This window comes from Dipodomys merriami, unplaced genomic scaffold (genome assembly GCF_024711535.1).
Source record: "Dipodomys merriami isolate MVZ:Mamm:240054 unplaced genomic scaffold, mDipMer1.0.p SCAF_409, whole genome shotgun sequence".
NCBI lineage: Eukaryota > Metazoa > Chordata > Mammalia > Rodentia > Heteromyidae > Dipodomys > Dipodomys merriami.
This window is the reverse complement of record NW_027205704.1, coordinates 817,239-836,893: the sequence shown is the minus strand read 5'-3', so window position 1 is coordinate 836,893 and position 19,655 is coordinate 817,239. Positions and strand designations below refer to the sequence as shown.

The 19,655-nt window shown below is 61.1% G+C and overlaps 1 protein-coding gene across 2 annotated transcripts in view; it reads right to left on the bottom strand.

Moving 5' to 3' along the window:
- Window positions 1-672: 672 nt before the first annotated feature.
- The window catches only part of LOC138806851 (ADP-ribose glycohydrolase MACROD1), a 140,030-nt gene continuing 121,047 nt past the window's right edge, over window positions 673-19,655 (bottom strand). The window contains exons 4-11 of one of the 2 annotated variants that reach the window (XM_069992264.1): window positions 13,035-13,064; window positions 2,131-2,247; window positions 1,687-1,808; window positions 1,492-1,522; window positions 1,300-1,373; window positions 1,088-1,169; window positions 982-1,014; window positions 673-824 (exon numbers count right to left, since the gene is read on the bottom strand). In XM_069992264.1, coding sequence (XP_069848365.1) covers window positions 1,010-1,014; window positions 1,088-1,169; window positions 1,300-1,373; window positions 1,492-1,522; window positions 1,687-1,808; window positions 2,131-2,247; window positions 13,035-13,064 — 461 coding nt within the window. In that variant the 3' untranslated portion in view covers window positions 673-824; window positions 982-1,009. The remainder of the gene's footprint in view (window positions 825-981; window positions 1,015-1,087; window positions 1,170-1,299; window positions 1,374-1,491; window positions 1,523-1,686; window positions 1,809-2,130; window positions 2,248-13,034; window positions 13,065-19,655) is intronic. The other variant, XM_069992263.1, reaches the window with a different exon arrangement.

The following is a 19,655-nucleotide window of genomic DNA, read 5'->3' as shown; positions in this document are numbered from 1 at the left end:
CCTTCTGGCCTCCCAGCTTCTCCACCTGGAGCAGTTTTAGGTTAGGCCTTAGGGGACCCTTTCTGGTTCCTTGGAGTCATTCTTGCTTGCTTTGTAGACCTCCTCCCTTCCCTCAATAGCTGGCCCTGGGGCTGCCATAGGAATCCAAGTTCCTTGGGGATTTTCCGAGGCGCCCCCCTCCCCCGCTCCATCCTCATTGCCACCCCTAGGCTGCCTGCACCCTGCTCGTCCAGAGGCCTGGACCCCAGCCTCCGCCCTCCACTGAGGATTTGCATTGGGAGTCCAGGGAGAAGAGGGCCTCCGATGGGTGTGCTCAGGGCAGGTGGGGAGCTAGGCACCCTCACTGGGTGGGGCTGGCCTGGTGTGGGAGGGGCTTCTCCCCCCCCCCCCCCCCCTGCATCCCGGCCTGTTCCTGCTCTGCACCTCCCTTTGCTTGGGTTCCAGTGTCTGCATTGCCTGCCTTTTTGCCTTTGCCTTTCTCCCTTCTCACCCCAGCAGCTGCCGGCTCTTACCCCCAAGGCTGTGAGCTCCTTGGGGCAGGCCCTCAATAAATACCAAGTGCTGCCACCCTGCCGTGTGGCCTGTGCCTTACCCGCCTGGCTCAGCCAAGCCAGGCCCATCCCCTGGCTCGGCCCACCTTGGGGTCCCCCCTTAGCCCCAGCACTCCGAGGATGGGGCTGCAACGGTTCTTTATTAGCAGGCTCCGCAGGGCAGGGCTGGGCCGGGCGCACAGAAGGTAAGCACGGAGAGGGTGGTCAGCTGCGAAAATGGCTGACTCCGGACACCTCAGAGCTGGGAGCAAGGCCCGTCAGGCCCAGGCGAGTCTGAGGGTAGAACAGAGGAGTCAAAGGGAGCCCAGGGTGTGGAGGCCCCCCAGGGCCCCTCCCTGGATCCCCACCTCCTGCAATGGGGGACGGGAGGGCAGAGCAGCGTTAGAGGACCAGGTTAGTGTCGGGAGGCACCGGGCCAGGCCCTGCTTACCAGTCCTGGTCTGGTGGCTGCAGGAGCCTCAGGCTGGAAGGCAGAGGACAGTGAGCCGCCGGCCCGAGCGGGGAGGGGAGGGGAGGGGAGGGGGCGGGGCACCTACCCGCCGGGAAGTAGTGCGGCAGCCGCTGCCGGTAGATGCTCTCGTCCTTGTCGAGGAACACGCAGATGACCAGCCGCTCCACCTGCACCAGGGCAGCTCAGCAGGGCCCGGGTCTCCCCCCACCGCCTGCCCCTTCTCTGGGGAGTGAGCCCAAGAGGACCCCCCGGGCCTGTGCTCCCTCCCCCGCCGCTCCGCCGGGCGCCGGGTCCCACCTTGTCCTTGTGCTGCTCCAGCCACGCCCGCAGCGTGGTCAGCACCACCTCCGCGGCCGCCTCATTGGGGTACCCTGGGGGCGAGGCAGGGCGCGTGAGCCCCGGGCTGGACTCTCCAGCTCCCGCCACTTCCCCGCGTCGGGGGTCCCCACTGCCCACCCGAGTCCCTCCGCATTCCCAGACCCCACTTACCAAACACCCCAGTGGAGATGCACGGGAACGCCTGGGGTGGGGAGAGGGGGAGGGGCGTGGTCAGGGCCCGCCACGCCCCCGCCATGCCACGCCCTCCCGCGCCCGCCACGCCCCCCGCCACGCCATGCCACGCCTCCCGCGCCCTCACGCCCCCGCCATGCCACGCCCTCCCGCGCCCTGCGCCACGCCCCTCACCGCCGAGCGCAGCCGGTGCTCCAGCAGCAGGTCCAGGCTGTTCAGGTAGCAGCTGCGGAGCTCGGCCGCCTGGCTGTCGCTGGGCTCTCCGTGGACGATGGGGCCCACCGTGTGGATGACGTCTGCGGGGACCACGGGTCAGGACGGCAGGGGCTCTGCGCGCCCCTTGGCTCCTTGGTTTTCGCCTGCCGTCCTGGCCGGGGATTGGGCAGAAGGCCGCCTTCTCCCCGGGAGGACACGCGAGAGGGGCGGAGGCGCGGTCCGCCGGTGCCCGCCCGCCGCCCGCCGCCGGGATGGGTGGGGCCCGAAGCGACCCCGATAGCGGCAGCCTCCCCGCTTGCCCCCGGCCTCCGACGTTCCCCAGCCCCTCCGCATTGCCTCGGGTGCTCGGGAACGGCCGCTCGGATTGGGCGCCCGCGCCCGCGCCCGGGCGGCCGGACTCACACTTGGCCGGCAGCCGGTAGCCGCAGGTGATCTTGGCCTGGCCGGTCTCGCAGCTCTGCAGGGTCCGGCACTCGTCGGTGAGCAGGGGTCCGGCGGCCCGGTGAATGCAGCCGTCCACTGCGGGGGACGGAGGAGTGAGCCGGGGGCTCCCCGGGTCCGGAGGCGTCAGGCCCGCGGCCCCGCTTCACCGAGGCCCAGGCCCGCGGGCGCGACACTTCCCAGCCCGGCGGGAGGCGGCGCGGGGCGGCCGGCAGAGGGCGCGCCAGGCCCGCCGCGCCCGCTCCTCCCGGCGGCTGCCGGCGGCTCGCCCCGCATCTGCATCTAATCGCCGCTCCCTCCGGGGCCATTTCACAGATGAGGACACCGAGGCCACCTCGTGGCAATCGACCGATGAGCCGCGCCGAGCCTGGGCCCCGCCTGGCGCGGCGAGGGTGGGGCGCCCGGCGGCGCAGGTGTCCCGGCGCGGGCGCGCGCGCGCGCACCCCGCGTTAACGAGGGCCAGCCGCCTCGTTAGCTCGCACATCCGCTTAATTGCCGCCAGGCCGGGGCTCGTGGATCCCACGGCGGCACCAGGCCCCGGCGAACCACCCTGGGGACTCCGGCCCAGATAAACAACTTGAGGAGACTCTGCCGCCGCCAAACGGGCCGAGGGCAGATCCTGTTTTCCTGAATGTCAAGACCTTTCCCCCCTTGCGTGCCAGGTGTCTCGCCTGCAAAACGGGGACAGGGACATGACCACCTCGGAAGGCTGATGGCGCCCGCGTGTGTGCCAGGCCTTCCTGCCCTCGCGGCGGCTAGCTTAAGGAAGGACCTACGGCTTGGGCTCCAGACTCACGCTTGTAATCCTGAATGGGAGGCTGAGATCTCAGCATGGAGGTTCAAAGCCAGCTGGGGCAGCAAAGTCTGCGAGACTCTTCAATGAACCACCAAAAAGCCGTAGGGCTGTGGCTCAAGTGGTTGAGCGCTAGCCTTGAACAGAAAGCGCTTAAGGCCAGCACCCAGACCCTGAGGTCAAGCCCCACGACTGGCTCAAAAAGGAAAGAAAGGAAGAAAAAAGGAAGAATCCCCATTTTAGAGCAGCACAGCCAAGGCCGTTTCTCCTTCACAACGGCGACTTGCTGCACAGCTGTTGACATCAGCCAGGCTGGTGTCTATTTTTTTCTGGTACATTCTCTTAGGTCCTGTGGGGCCCAATTAAACCTTGTGACTTCACCCAGGAGCGGGCACCAGGTGATTTCCCAGAGAGACCTGGGTGGGGGTAGGCAGATGGAGAGGTTGGGGGAACCCTGGGAGAGGCTTGGGGTCCTTGCAGACTGCCCCCCCCCCCACTTCTGAGACAGGGCTGGAGCCAGTGGCTGGCCCAGAATTCACACTCTGGCCCCTAGTACATCTGTTCTGAGTGGGGTGCCTTTGGTGACCCAGCACAGTGTGCAACAGCAGGGGTACAGGAGCTAGGCCACCTGAGTTCAAATCCCAGCTCTGCCAGCCGAGCTGTGGGACTTGGTATGTCACTCAACCTCTCTGGGCCCACCTCCTGGGGTTAACAGAACTGAGTGGCTTGTGTGTGTGTGTGTGTGTGTGTGTGTGTGTGTGTGTGTGTGTGTGTGTGTGTGTGTGTGTGTGTGTGTGTGTGTGTGTGTGTGTGTGTGTGTGTGTGTGTGTGTGTGTGTGTGTGTGTGTGTGTGTGTGTGAATTCCAGGCCTCACACTCAATCTACACCCTCAGTCCTTTTGCTTTTTAGTTTATTGTTCGGATAGGGTCTTGGTGGTTTAAAGCCAGCCTGGGCAGGAAAGGCAGTGAGACTCTTATCTCCAATAAAACACTAGAAGACCAGACGTGGCACTGTGGCTCAAGCAGTAGAGCGCTCGCCTAGAGCTGAAGAGCTCAGGGACAGCGCCCAGGCCCAGAGTTCAAGCCCCACAACCAACAACAACAAAGAATCTCATGGATGTTCCTTGCCCAGACTGGCTTTGAACTGTGATCCTCAGATTTCAACTTCCTGAGTAGCTAGGATTGCAGGCGTGAGCACCACCAGGGTAGTTTTTAAGACCATGTGTCACTGTGAATCCACCCTGGCCTTGAACTCTCAATCTTCCTGCCTCAGTCTGTCCTCACTCCCAATGCCCCCTCTTCAGTGGCCCACAGAAACTCTGGACTCTGCCAGCCTCCACTTTGAATCCTCCCCTGAGCACTAAGTACTGACTCAGTCCCTTAGGAGGGACTGCCGTTCCCTGCTAGCATGAGAAACTGAAGCCTGAAGTCGGTGGCTCACACCTGTAGTCCCAGCTATTCAGGAGGTTGAGATCTGAGGATTGTGGTTTGTGCCCAGCCCAGGCAGGAAAATCTGTGGGACTCATTTCCAGTTAACTACCAAAAAGCCAGGAGTGGAGCTGTGACTCAAAGCAGTCGAGAGCTAGCTTTGAGCACAAAAGCCCTGGTACAAAAAATAAAAACAGGGGTTGGGAAGGGGGCTCAGGGGTAGAGCGCTTGCCTTGCATGCATGAGGCCCTGGGTTCGATTCCTCAGCACCACATAAGCAAAAAGAAAAAAAGCTGAAGTGGCGCTGTGGCTCAAGTGGTAAAGCTCTAGCCTTGAGCTGAAGAGCTGAGGGACAGAACCCAGGCCCAGAGTTCAGGCCCCACGACCGGACCCAAACAAACAAACAAACAAACAAAAATAAAAACAAAGTAAGGCAAGGAGAGAGAAAGGGTCTAGGTCATAGATGAGTTACTCTGAACTTAGGCTCTCCCTTTCCCCTAAGACCACTAAAGAGCCTTCACCCCCACCCCCACTTCCACGCCTCTTCATCCAGATCCTTCTGGAAGGTTTTTCTCCACCTGTTGTCTCCACCCCTCAGCCCCTCCTTCCAGCAGCGTGGCTCCTGTGCGCAGCAGCACAGGGCCCGGCCCCCCCCCCCCCCCCCCCCGCCACACCCCTCCACACCCCCAGCTCTCCTGTCACTAGGTGCTTCCCGGCCCCCAGCCCCCAAACTCCCTCTCAAGCCCTCCTGGATCTCTCTAGGCCTCAGCCCTGGCCCCTGAGCAGCCCTGACCCTCTTCTTGATTCTTAGCTCCCCCTGCCCCCGTGTGGGGGAGCTCCCCACATCTCACTGGGCCACGCTGGCCCCCAAGCCCTTCTCAGCCCAATGTGTCCGCCAACGATGGGAAGGAAGAAGGCAGGGAGTCCTGGGGTACAGGGGAAGCGGGTGCCGGGCAGCCGGCTCCCATGGAGGCCACCCACCCAGTGCGGGGCACCGAGGCCGTGGGCGACTATTTAGGGAGCTGTAATATTCATGAAGGGAAGATTAGCTATTTAAATTTATTCGGCAATAAATGCATCGCAGTGGGGGAGCATTCCTCATGCTAAACAAACAAGCAAGCAGGGCTAATTAATTATTTACAGGAACACGGAGCCCCGGAGCCCCGACATCCGGGCTGGCCCTCCGCTCCCCCAACACCCCTGCACCCGCCTCCTGTGAACCTGACCCCTTCTGGGATTTCTCTCTCTGGAAATTCTGGGGGTGCACTCAACCTCTCGGCCCGGAGCCCCATCTCCAGAGAATTGTGGGCCGCGCTGACCGGCTGGGAGGAGGCCAGCGGGACGGGAACGGGAGAATGGAAGGCCAAGGACAGGACCCCGCCTGTCCCCTGCTGCACACGGGCCGGGCGCAGCCCAAGACCTGAGCCTCGAACTCCACATCGGACGAAAGTCAAGACAAAGGCTCAGAGAGGTAGAGTCGCTTTCTTGGAGTCACAAAGAGGGGGGCTGTAAGGCCCTGTCTTGGCCCTGGGCTTCAAGAGGCCACCAGGGCAGGGAGGCACCTGGGCCACGGGCCCTGACTGAACCAACATGGGGGGGGCCTCCTCCCTCCCCTCGCAGTGCCCCCAGCCTCTGCAGTGAGCGCAGCGGACCAACGCTCCAGCTTCTTCCAGTGCTGGCCGCCCGGGGAGGCCAGGCTGAGGGCAGGCGGCCCAGAGCCGCGTCCATCCCCAGGATGATCTGCTCCACCCCAGCTCCAGGTCACCTCCTCCCCTTGGTGCCTCAGTTTCCTCAGCTGTCCCTCTTCACCTGTCCATCATATGGTCACTTTGTTTTCACAGATGGGGAGATGGGAGACAGGTTCAGACAACAGGCCAAAAAAATTCATTTTTAAGGCTGGATGTGGTCGCTCACACCTATAATCCCAGCTACTCAGGAAGTAGAAATTGGGAAGATGGACATTTGAGGCCAGTGAAAACCCTCGTCTCAATCAAGCTGGGCATGGCGGGTCATGCCGGTGATCCCAGCTATGCAGGAGGCTGTATATTGGAGGATCATGGTCAGAGGCCCACCCTGGGCAAAAAAAAAAAAAAAAAAGTGTGATTACCTGAAAAAGAACGAAAACAAGAATACATTTTTTTAAAAGCGGAAAAAGGACTATTGGTGTGGTTTATGCGGTAGAGCAGATAGCTTCCTAGACCGCATAAGGAAAAGATTCTTTTGCAAACCCTTCCTGCTTGCAAGCCTCCTTGCCCATTGGGACAGGATGCAGTTCAGGGTGGTGGCGGCTGCGGCCCTGAGCCCTGAGCAGGCAGGGAACGGGAACCGGCCAGAGGAGCTGGAGGCTGGGGGGAGGTGGAGGCCCAGGCAGGAGGCTGGGGGGAGGTGGAGGCCCAGGCAGGAGGCTGGGGGGAGGTGGAGGCCCAGGCAGGAGGCTGGGGAGCCCTGTGTTCCAGCTCCTCATATACTCTGCTACCCACCTGGTCCCTGGCTAGCAGCAGCCTCCAGCCCCACCACACCCAACTGCTGCCCAAGCAACTCAAATGCTGCTACGGACCAGGGCTGCCGGGGGGGGGGGGGGGGGGGGGGGGGGCAGGCCCCATTGCCAGATGGGGAAACTGAGTCCTCAAGAGGATACCAACTGCGTGAGACCCTGAGCTCCCCCATCACACACACACACACACACACACACACACAGCATTGACACTACCCCCAGAAGTCTCAAGCCCCTTTTTTTCCCAGCATGCCCTGCCCTGGTCCACCTCTAACCTCTTAGACCTGGCTGGGCTTTGGAGACTAATACCCTGGGGCGGTGCGGGGGGGGGGGGGGGGGGGAAGGGGGGGAGGGGGGGAGGGGTCTCTACCCACACCCTGCGATCACTCATTCAATCAACTGCCCTGCTAGGCTGAGCTCAAAGGCCCAGCTGCTCCCAGTCCGCCCAGGCCACGCCCCCACCGTCCGGGTGTCAAGGCGGCAGTGCCCTGGGGAGAAGACGGATGGACGACAGCACAGAGATGTGATCTGAAATTCATTACGGGGTGAGATCAGCTCCTTAAATGGGGATTTGAAAACATTAGGACTTCATTATGTACACAACGGCCGTGCCTCATTCATCATGCAAAAATCACTCCCGTTATTAAAGATCCCTGGGCAGCTGTGCGGGGCCTGGCGGCTTCCTGCCTGCCGGGAGGGGGCGGGGCGCGAGCCACGGCGGCCAGTGCGGAGCCTCAGTTTCCTCATCTGTTAAATGGAGCCAAGGGTGGCGGGCCCAGTGCTGTGTGGGCGCAGGGATCCGACCCATGCGCAGAGCTGTGGTCAGGCAGGGCGGAGGGCAGGGGGCCTGCGCTTTTCCTGGGGGAAGGGCTCCTCACGCCCGCATCTCCCATCGGCCTCCAGTGGTAGAGCGCCAGCCCCGAGGGAAAAAGCCAAGTGCCAGTGTGAGGCCCTGAGTTCAAGTCCTACGACCAGCACACACGCAAAGAAGCCTCCACACCCAAGGCCCGAGAATCAGGTCCTCCAGGCCAGCCACACCTCTGTGCAACCCCACACCTGCTCTGCCGGGGAGGAGGAAGCGGAAGGTGCCAGAAGGGCGCCGGGGCAGGAATGGGCGCTGAGAAGAAGGGGCTATGAAGGCGCCTTTAGCCCTGACAGAAAGCATGGGGCGGGAAAGGCAGGGCAGGAGCGGCCCAGGCCGAGCCCTGGGTCTGAAGCAGGAAGGCAGAGCCTGGGACCTGTGGGTGGTGAGGAGTTTGGGGGTGACTCTAAAGGGGTGAGCCGCGGGAGCAGGGTGGGGGTGGGGCTTTGCTGTTCCTCCAGGCTTGCTTGCTTTGCCTGCCTGCTTTCTTTCCTTCCTTCCTTCCTTCCTTCCTTCCTTCCTTCCTTCCTTCCTTCCTTCCTTCCCTCCGTCCTTCCCTCCCTCCCAATTCTGGGGCTTGAACTCTGGGCCCAGGCACTGTTCCTGAGCTTCCTTTGCTCAAGTCCAGCACTCTACCACTTGAGCCGCAGCGCCACTTCTGGCTTTTTCTTCGTATGTACTGAGGGATCAAACCCAGGGCTTGAGCACGCTAAGCAAGCACTCGACCACTGAGCCACATGGCCAGCCTTGTCCTCCCGCTTTTCCTCCCCAACCTCCCCCTCCTCCTCTCCCCTCCTCTTTCCTTATCTGATTTCCCTTTTCCTTTCTCTCCCCTCCTCTCCCCCCTCCCCTCCCCTCCCCTCCCGTGTGTCTGTGTGTATATGTGTGCATGTGCATGCTAGTATTGGACCTTGAACTTGAGGTCTTCTCTCCCACACAAGGCTGTGCTGTACCTCGTAAGCTGCACACATCTAGTTCTGCTTTTCTGCTAGTTAACTAGAGATAAGAGTCTTTCCTGCCTTTCCTGCCAGAGCTGGCTTCCAACCACAATCCTCAGACCTCAGCCTCCAGAGTGGCTGGGATTACAGGCGTGAGCCGCCAGCCCCGGGGGGCAGCCGACCTCAGCATGAGGTCAGATCACCCGGTGGCCACAGGCCACAGAGGCCGCGTCCTCCGCCCGCCCAGCCAGGCCGCAGCTCACCAGGGCAGCCGAGCGCCTTTCCCTGCGGGCCACAGAAGTGTCCACAGCCGAGGCTCACAGGAGGGAGGGGGAGGCCACGCAGGCTGGCGGCTCAGAGGCCTCACGGACCCTCCGGACTGCTGTCCACAGAGGCCATGAGCGAGAGGTACAGCCAGGGAGAGACAGAGAAAGAAAAACAGCACGGGAGAGGAGGGGGGAGAGAGAGAGGAGGGAAAGACCAGAGCGGAGAGACCGCGAGAGGGAGAGACGCAGGCAGCCCCGGGGGCCTGGGGACCTGCGGGTGAAGCAGGTCGCGGTGGCACTCTGTGCTGATGACGAGGAGATGCCAGCCGGGGCTCACGCTCCTGCCTTGACCTGTCCGGCAAGCCTCCCCTTAGCCGGGGCAGCAGGTGGAACTTGAATGCACAGGAAACAGAATGCAGCGGCGGTGGGCGGGCTGCGGGCCAGCGTCAAGCTCCGTGCTGGGCACATGGCTGAGGCTACATAGGGATGGCGGGGGACGCGGGCGGCCATAGCTAAGTAGGAAGGCTGTGACGGGGGACGGAGGAACAGCAGGTACAAAGGGCCTGTGGCAGGCACGAAGTCGGCACAGCCACCTTGGCCTCTCCCGGGCACAGAGGTAGCCACGAGGGTGTCGGACCCACCCTGGCCTGGGCGCTGCCGGGGGATGGAGACCGCACCACCTCGCAGGAAGAAGAGGCGGCTCTGAATTAATCTGTCACTAAGGCTTGGCCGTGGCAGGCGCAGTCATGATTTAGATGAATAATTGAAACGCTCCGATACATTTATTATCCCTTTAGTGCAAAAGTGGCAGAGAAAGACGAGGGGTAATTGAAAAAGAGTGCACAAATCTCCCCAGAAAGCTGGCTCCTTGTCGCCAAGTAAACATTTCAGCCCTAATAAACAGGAGAGAGGCCCTGTCGATTCCTGTCCTGATTTAGAGCCCTCCTCCCTTCTTCCCATACAATGGGAGAGTGATTTTTTTGTTCTTTTTTTAAAAAATTCTTTTTATTGAGCCAATAAAAGGCTCTCTGGGAGGGGGGAGGGAGTTGGGAGGGAGTTGGGAGGGAGGGGGGAGGGAGTTGGGAGGGAGGGGGGAGGGAGGAGCGGACGAGTGAACCTGATAATCACAAAGTCTGGCACTGGGCCCTGCCTGGGTGCCACTCCGTCCGGCTGTGCCCCCTGAACTTCTATTCAGCCTTCAGGGCCCACGTGCAATGTCCCCTCCCTGACAGATAGGGTCCACCTCGAGCACTCAGCCAAGTCCTGAATTCTGGCATTGGCCTGGTCCCCAACTCAGAGGGAGCCTCAGGAAGGAATAGGGAAGAGGGGGGCGTCTCCAGGGCTGGGGCATGTCGCTGAGCCTGGGGTCTTCGAGGACCCCTCTTTGCTCCTCGGCGGCTGCAGTCCCCTCTTAAGCCTAAATCACCACCTGCTTTCAGCAAAACCGTGTGCTCCCACCCCCAAAACCCGCTGCCACAACTTCACCCTTTTGGGTATGTTTGCCTTGTGCCCGTCTTGGAGCTTGAACTCAGGGCGTGGATATTGGATATTGGATACTGTTATCTCTTAGCTTTTTTTTTTCTTTCCTTAAAGTTGGCGCTCTATCACTTGAGCCACAGGTCCATGTCTGGTTTTTGGATGGCTAATTGGAGACAAGAGCCTCATGGACTTTCCAGCCTGGGCTGGCTTTGAACCACGATCCTCAGACCTCAGCCTCCTGAGCAGCTAGGATGACAGGCGTGAGCCACGGCTGCCCGGCTGCCCTGGCTTTTCTGGCTTTTCTGAGACCCTGCTTACACCAGGCACCCGGTCATCTCCCAGCTCACGCCAGGGACGAAGGGAAGGGGCCTGGGGCGTGGCGGAAGTGGGCAGGTGTGGGGTGCCAGGGGGTGAATCCCAGGGTTCTTACAGACAGCCAGGCGGGGGTGCGGGGGAGCACAGGGGCAGGAGAGGTGTTAGGGCATTGGTCCCCACCCACGGGTCCCAGTCGGGTCCCCTCGCCGTCCCCTGCACCTCCTTCCAATCACATTAGACAGTGACAGCCCGCGGCGCGCCGCCGCCTCCATAAATCTTGGCGGCGTTAAAAGGCTGGACTCCCGGCCCACTTCCGCTGGCCGTGGTGCCATCCATCTTGGCGTCTGTCAGACCAGCCTGGCCCGCTCCAGCCTTCGCCCCGGAGGCCCAAGGAAAGCGGAGGGACCCCTGGTGGCCTCCAGTCCAGCCAGGTCCGTGACCCCTGACTTTCCTAAAACCCCCGAGGCTCTGCCTGTACCAGCTTTTTGGTGTGTGTGTGTGTGTGTGTGTGTGTGTGTGTGTGTGTGTGTGTGTGTGTGTGTGTGTGTGTGTGTGTGTGTGTGTGTGTGTGAAAGAGAGAGAGAGAGAAAGAGATAGAGAGAGAGAGAGTCCTGGAGTTCAAACTCAGAGCCTGGCCGCTGTCCCTTTGCTTTTCTACTCGAGGCTGGTGCTCTACCACTTGGCATCTACTACTCGGTTAAATGGAGATTAGAGTCTCTTGGATTTGTCTACCTGGCTGGCTTGGAGCTCAGATCCTCAGATCTCAGCCTTCTGGGTAGCTGGGGTTACAGCTGTAGCCACGGTGCCCGGCTTCATCTTCCTTTTTGACCCATCCGCTTTCTCAAACTGAACAGCCCCCCCGGGTCACCCCAGGACCTCCTTCCCTCCCGCTTTCCTCAGTTCCAGCACAGATGCTGCCCCCTTGCAGGTGTCCCCCTGATGCCTGAGCCAGGATGGTACCCCACAGCAAGCACCATCCACCCTGCACACACGGTGGGCCCCGAAGCACGGGGTGGGAATAGACGGGTGGAGTGCAGCAGGTGGCCAATCAGAGGCGCCTGTCCCCGTCCTGGGTGGCTGTGACCTCCACGGGGACAGCTAGAGGAGACGCAGGCAGGGGGGGAGGGAAAACATCTCTAGCCACAAACAGACCCCCATCCTGCATCCTGGCTGGTCACCGACAGCTCTTAGCACTGCTTTTATTTATTTCTGACCTTCGCCGCCCCTTTTATTTTTCCCCCTTTTAAAACCTGGCCTGGGCCCCGCCACAGTTGCCATAAACACGGCCCCCGGGATTTATCCCACGGCGCATTAACCCCTGCCCTGAGGCTCACCAATCATCCAGGCTGCACAGACAGTGGCCGTGGCTGGCAGGGGGCTGGGGATCGTGGGGGGGGAGGGAAAGGGGGGCCAGGCATGGGGAACATCAGTACGCAGGATGCCTTCTAGAATCCCCCAAGGGACCTTGTGACTTTGACCCCCAACCCTGGCAGTTAGACCACGCTGATCTGGAGAGATTGGCTCTTTCCTTTCTTTCTTTTCTTTCTTTCGTGTGTGTGTGTGTGTGTGTGTGTGTGTGTGTGTGTGCTGAGACTTGAACTCAGGGCCTGCACGCTGTTCTTGAGCTTTTGTGTTCCAGGCTAGCATTTACTCACTCGAGCCACAGCCCCACTTCCAGCATTTTAGTGGTTAATTGGAGGTGAGGATCTCACAAACCTTCCTACAGCCGGCTTGGAACCACGATCCTTAGATCTCAGCCTCCTGAGCAGCTGGGATGACAGCGTGAGCCCCGGGCGCCTGGCCGTGGGAACCCGTTTCTTAGCGGATGTCAGGACGGCATGCGCATGCGCGCGGGTGTGTGGGAGACCCACCCTCCCTCACCAGCCCCCCACCTGGCACCTGGACACCTGCAGTGGGCCAGCACTGGCACTGGTGGGCCTAGTGCCATCCCTGGAGGTTCCAGCCTAGGATATTGAGCAGGGGAAATAATTTTGCCTATGCAGGTGGGGGAAACTGAGGCTGACTGGAACAGGCCTTCCTGAGACCCCTCCCCCCCATGCATCATGGATGGGGTGAGGCTTGTGGTACCTCACTTCACCTCCAGTGCCCCTTCCAATCACAGAGCAGGATGCAGGCAGGAGTGGAGGAGCCTTGTGTGGTCACGGGGGGGGGGGGGGGCGCGGCCTGCTGGCCTCCAGCTCCGTCTATGGGGACAGCATGGCTGAGACAGCGGGACAGGCGGGACAACACCCCCGTCCACCCCCAAGCCCGAGATGCAGAGCTCTACTCACCGCCTCCACCGCCGAGCAGGGAGCTGTTGGCTACGAGAGAGAGAAAGAGAAGCAGGTTAGTAGGCCAGTGGCCAGAGCGGACAGCTGTGTGGGACTGGGGGACAAGGGGGGGCTCAGCTGGGTCCCTGGAGCAGCAGACCCAGGACCCAGTTCTTAGATTTGGTCACAGGGGCTCCCAGGCTCCGAGCTGGGGCAGTAGAGAAGAACCCCTTCCTACAGGCCTGAGGTTTTGGGCGGTTTTTGGTCGGTCGTGGGGCTTGTACTCTGGGCCTGGGCGCTGTCCCTCAGCTCTTCAGTTCAAGGCGAGCGCTCTACCACTTGAGCCACAGTGCCACTTCCAGTTTTCTGGTGATTAATTGGAGGTAAGAATCTCACAGCCTTTCCTTGCTCGGGCTGGCTTTGAACCATGATCCTCAGATCTCAGCCTCCTGAGTAGCTAGGATTATAGGCGTGAGCCACCAGTGCCTGGCAAGGGTCTGAGGTTTGTAGGGTGGCAGGGGCACAGGGGAGTCCCGAGGGCTGCCCGCTCCCCGAAGCAGCTTTGCGTGGGGTCAGATGTCGGGTGTTGTGTTCCCCACATCCTTCTCCCCACTTTTACCCCATAGCATCTTTTGTGTTGTTGTTGTTGTCAGTGATGGAGTTTGAACTCAGGACCTGATCACTGTTCCCGAGCTTTTGTGCTCAAGGCTAGGCTTCTACCACTTAGAGCCACAGCCTCACTTCCCGTTTCCTAGTCATTAATTGAAGATAAGAGTCTCACAGGGACTTTTCAGTGTGGGCTGGCTTTGAACCATGATCCTCCGATCTCAGGCTCCTGAGTAGCGAGGATGACAGGCGTGCGCCACCAACACAAGGCGTCCTGGAGCCCTCTAAGGCCCTGGTGCTCACAGGCTGCCAGGGGCACAGACGGACATAAACCAACCAGAAAACAACTAGAGAGCAGGTATGGGAAGCACTGCCCAGAATGAGCAGATGTCAGGTGACCACTGTGTCCAACAGGTGGGTGACTGGGCCGTGCCTCAGTTTCCGCACATGTAAAAAGGACAGTGCAGCCCCATCCCACAGGGTGGGTATGAAGGTCAAGGGAGAGGGTCCTCAGAGATGGGCCTGGAGGCAGGAGGAGAGCCCGCACCCTGCCTGGCTGGAGGTGGTCACTAGGAGGAGGCCTGCCGGCCCCTGGGACGGCCCCTTGCGGAGGGGCCCTGTCCATCATGATCTGCCCAGCGGCTGCCCTTCCCACCTGTCCATGTGGCTGACATGTGGTCAACACCAAGCTGGCAGCTCCTGCTCAAGGATGCCTGTCAAAGTCCCCCGGGTCAGCCTGGGTTCCCTTCTGCCCAAGCCTGCGCCCATAAGAGATGGGAGGGTCGGGCGCCGGGGCTCACGCCTGCCATCCTAACTACCCAGGAGGCTGAGATCAGAGGACCACGGTTCTAAGCCAGCAGGAAAGTCCGTGAGACTCTCATCTCTAATTAACCACCAGGAAACCGGAAGTGGCACTGTGGCTCAAGTGGTAGAGCTCGCCTTGAGCTGAAGAGCTGAGAGACAGCGCTCAGGCCCTGAGTTCAAGCCCCACAACCAACACACACACACACACACACACACACACACACACACACACACACACACACACACACGCACACGCACACACACACACACACACACACACACAGGTGGGAGAAACGAGGGTGAGGTAGAGGGGTTCCTGGCTCACATGCTGCCCAGGACTTTTTGCCTGCAGCCCTCCTCCCCCAGAACCGTGTCCCCACCCTACTGGTCCACCAGGCTGCGGCGGGGGCTTTGTGCGGAGGCTGTGGACGCCGCTAAGTGGTGTCGGGTGAGTCCGAGTGGTTGGTCTCCCAGACCTGCCAGCTCCTCGCTTGGGGAATAATTAATTCCACAGCCTGAAAACCCAGGGCTGCGAGTTGCCACGTTACTTGGGAGATTAATACAAGCAGCTAATTAAGATGGAGAGGCAAGGAGCGGGCCGGGCGCTCCCGGAACAGGGGTGGAGGCCGCGGGGAGACGGCGGTGGCGAGCCCAGAGAACGGGAACAGGCCACATGTGCCCCGCGGGCAGGCATGGGGGCTGGCTGGGGGCAGAGCCGGCCCCCCACCGGGTTTGGATGTTGCCTTTGCCCCAGGAACCTCCATTTCCACTGACCTAGGGAAGTCGGCTTGCTGGGCACAAATGACCCCACTTATCACCAAGACAAAGCCACCGGGGTGGGGCTCCTGTCTCCATTGACAAAGAAGGAAACTGAGGCTCAGAGAGATGAGTCCCACAGTGGTGCTGGTGGCTCACGCCTGTAACCCTTGCTATTCAGGATTCCGTGCCGGCCTGGGCCAAGCGAGTCTGTGAGACTCTTTCTCTTGCCAATTAACCAGCAAAAAGCAAGGAGCTGTGCTCAAGTGGTAGAGCGCCAGCGTGGGGCAAAGCAGCTAAGGGATAGTGCTCTGGTCCTGAGTTCAAGGCCCATGACCCGGTCTGACTCCAAAGAAACACTCCTTCCCTTGGAGAGATGTGAGCGCCCCCCCCCCCACCCCATACCCTACGGAACACAGAGGCCCCCCCTTGGCCTTGGCCTTGATCTCTGAGGTGGGCAGAACCTGGGGTGTCTCCTGCCCCCTGGCACGCGACCGCACTGGCGGAAGCTGCCCCCTGCGGCCCCATCACCTCTCTCTTAATTAACACCGCCTGCAAACGAGCTGGCTCCCACCCGCGCAGGGCACCGCGCCAAATGGGTTGGCAGCGAGCTGTGACGGGTGGGCGGGGCGGGGGCGCTGGCCGGCCGTTCCGCGCGGCCCTCCTGGAAGGGGACTCGGCCTCTGCCCGCTGCGGCCCCAACCCTCCCCCATGAGGCCTGAACAAAGGACAGGGTCTCCCCGCAATCAACCAGACCTGTCAACAGAGGTCTTTCGTTTGTTGTCAGTCATGGGGCTTGAACTCGGGGCCTGGGCGCTCTCCCTGAGCTCTTTTACTCTACCACATGGAGCCACAGCTCCATTGTTGGTTTTCTGGGGGTTCCTTGGAGATAACAGTCTCTGGGACTTTCCTGCCTGGGCTGGCTTTGAACCGTGATCCTCAGATCTCAGCCTCTTGAATAGCTGGGATTACAGGTGTGCCTGGCTGAGTTTGGTTTTGAGACTGTTCTTGTTATGTTGTCCAGACAATTCAGTTTCCTATGTCTCAGCTTCCTATGTAGTTGGGGTTACAGGGACGCATCTGTCCCTTACACAGGGGGGGCTGCACTGGGGGGCTGGGGCTCCGGGCTGCACGGTGGGGGGCAGGCTCTGGGCTGGGCTGTGGACCACCCTGCCCCCGCCCCTATCTGCCCTTGGCCTCCACCCAGGCTTGAGGGGCAGCCTCCCTGCCGTCTCCACACCCCACTGGACTTGATGAGCTGGCTTCCAGCCCAACACGCCCCCGTGACCTTGGGTGCCCCCCCTAATGCCAGTCACTGCTAAGTCCTCTACTGGGGGGGGAGCCTGGGAGGGGGGATCTCAGCCTCCCTCCCGCGCATTCTGCCTCTGGTCTCTCCCCACCTCACCCCTCCGGCCCCCGGTCCCCGCTCTGCCCTTGAGGGTGAGCCGGGCTCACGCCGGCTTGTGTCCCTGCTCCCGGCTGGGGTGCTGGCCACTGCCCAGGGAGAGGGACGGGGACGGTCCTGAGGCTTTGGCAATGGTCACCGAAGGTCAGAGGAGGCCCAGGGACAGCTGCAGACCCAGCCCCGGCTGGCCACGCTCTACACGACCCGTTTTAATTGAGCACCAGCTGTGTGCAGGGCTGTATACGGGGTACACAGGCCCTCGGGGCGCACAGTCCTGCGGGGGGGATATGGGGCAGAGGCTGAGCTGTCCCAGGGGTGCCTTTGCCTGGCTACCATTGTGGGGTGAGCAGGCCAAAGGCACCTGACAAGGAAGGGGGGCAGGCTGGGAGGCCCCAGGCTCGGGGAGGGGGAAGAGAGAAGCGAGATGGGGCACCCGAGCCTCTTCCTCCGCGGTGTCACCCCTCCCCAGCACTGGGGTCCCTTCCTGCTTCCGCCGGGCAGGCGATGGATGATGCGAATGGCTCACGGGAGCGGCTTCCCTGCTGGACCTGGGCCTCGAGACCCAGGACAACGTAATTCCTTTTGCTATCAGAAGGAAAGATGGACTTCTAGGTCACAGAACATGTTTTAGCATATCATACGATCTATGCGTCTTTATGCCAACAAAGCCATAAGGGAAGACGTGCAATGGCTTTTCCAGAGCCCGGAGGCGGAGGCCCGCTGAGCTGGGGCGGGTGGAGCTCAGGCGCGGCTGGTTCTGGCTGGGAAACGCGGAGTTGGGCCCGGCTGCCTTGGGACAATTGTTCTCACTTCTTTCACTTCTTTCTTCCCCCCAAGCGTCCCGATTCAAACCCTCCCAGGGCTGGGCTGGGGGGGCCCTGGTAGAGCATCTCCCCTAACTATTCCCAACGGGGACCCCAGGAGCCTCCGTGAGCCCCAGTGGGACAGGAGCTCCCCTCTACTCTCAGAATTGCCGCTCGAGCCAGCTCCCCACCCTCATGGACCCACAAACACATCCCCCCCATCTCCCCAGCCTTCCAGTGCCTACGACAGGGCCTGGGCCGGGGCAGTGGCGGGGCCCAGCTGCCCTGGCTCCTCAGGGACAGACAGAGGCCGGCCGAGGGCTCCCCAGGGGGACAGTGCGGAGAGGACAGGCGGCCACCAGTGACCCAAGGAAAGCGCTGAGCAGCTGCCTGGGCGTGCGCACAGCCCCGCTGCATGTCCCCCGGAGAGGACACTACCGCCCCTCACCCCTGACTGCGGCTCTCCCTCCTCACCCTGTCCCCTGGCCTGGAGCAGCAGGGAGCTGAGGGGGGGACGGGCCGGATGGAGGGGGGAGGAACGGGCCTTGGTGCCCAGCCTCCTGTGAGCCAGACCTCAGCTTTGGCGAAGATGTATCCCTCCCCTACTGTGTGCCGGGCACTGGGATACAGATGGCAGAGCCCTCTGGCAGAGCTCTTGAGACAGTCAAAGGTAGCAAGAGGAGAAGCAACTTGAACCAGAAGCCTTGGGAGTGCCAGAGGTTGGGAAGGAAATCAAAGGAAGAGAGCAGAGAGGGAGAGGCAGGAGGGAGCTGTCTCCAAGGGCTAGTCTAGGACCTGCTGTATGCAGGAGGCAGCCTGGAGGAGCACGTGCAGGTCAGGGGAAGGCCGTGCAAAGGCCCTGAGGCAGGAACTGGCCTGGAAGCAAGGAGAGCCCATGGGGGGACCTTGAGAGTCAGTTAGAGATGGGATGGGGTGTTAGGGGAGAGGAAGGATGCACTACAGAGATGGGCCTGGAGGTGGACGAGCCCCTCCTGCAGAGCCTAATGCTGGCCACAGCCCGACTCCGCGTCACCCCACGGTGACACACGGACTGGCACCCGGCTCACAGGGGACAGAGGGGAGCGACTTCCGGTTTCCAGAAGTCACAAGCTGTCCTGTCTCCCGCAGGCGGGCCGGGAGGAGATGGAGGAGGGCAATCCATGTTCCCAGAGACACGTTTTAGATTAGAGCCCCCCACAGGTGGAATGAAATGTGAAATGTGCTGAATTTTCAAGATAAAACCAGACACTTCAAAGACACCTCACGCCGGGAAAGTAGTGGCCATGTTTGACAAGCTTCATCCCCTCAGGCCTAGGTCACTGTCCTGAGAGACGGAGCAGCTTGGGGGGGGGGGGGAGGAGCGCCGGGCGGGGGAGGGGAGATCGAGGCATGGTGGGTGGTGGGGCGGGGTGGGGGTGGGGTGAGGTTGTCTAGCTTGGCAGGAGTTTGGGCTGGTTACTACCAAGTGCATTCTCAGCAAGCTTTCTTGGGGGACTCAATAGTCACCCTAACATCACCTATTACACATGGGGAAACTGAGGCCTTGAGTGGAGACTGGACCCAGGCTAGCTAGCCCTTAGCAGAAAAACCCCTGTCTATGTTGACTTTTCTTTTTTGTGTGTGTCAGTCCTGGGGCTTGAATTCTGGGCTTGGGCGCTGTCCCTGTGCTCTTTAGCTCAAGGCAAGCGCTCTACTGCTTGAATCACAGCACCACTTCTGTTTTTCTCGTGGTTCATTGGAGATAAGAGTCTCAAGGCCTTTCCTGCCTGGGCTGGCTTTGAACCGTGGTCCTCAGATCTCAGCTTCCTAAGTAGCTAGGATTACAGGCATGAGCCACCAGGCCCGGCGATCCCTGAGCTTCCTTTGCTCAAGCGCTCTACCACTGGGACCACAGCGCTACTTCTGGCTCTTTCTAGTGGGTTATTGGAGATATGAATCTCATGGACTTTCTTGCCCGGGCTGGCTTTGAACCGCCATCCTCCGATCTCAGCCTCCTGAGTAGCTAGGGTGACGGGCGTGAGCCACCGGCGCCTGACTTGTCCTTGCTTTTATGTTTTTGTCAGGCCTAGTCCTGACATCCCCGGCTGTGGCCTCAGGCTGGAATTTTTAACGTCCTGGAACCTCAGTTTCCTCTTTTGGGAACAGGGGAGGTCAGCGGCCTGAAGCGTCCTGGGAACGCTGGACCTTAAAACTGCGCTGAGAGCACCAGCGCTGTGGTTCAAGTGGTAGAGCGCCAGCCTTGAGCTGAAGAGCTCAGGGACAGTGCTC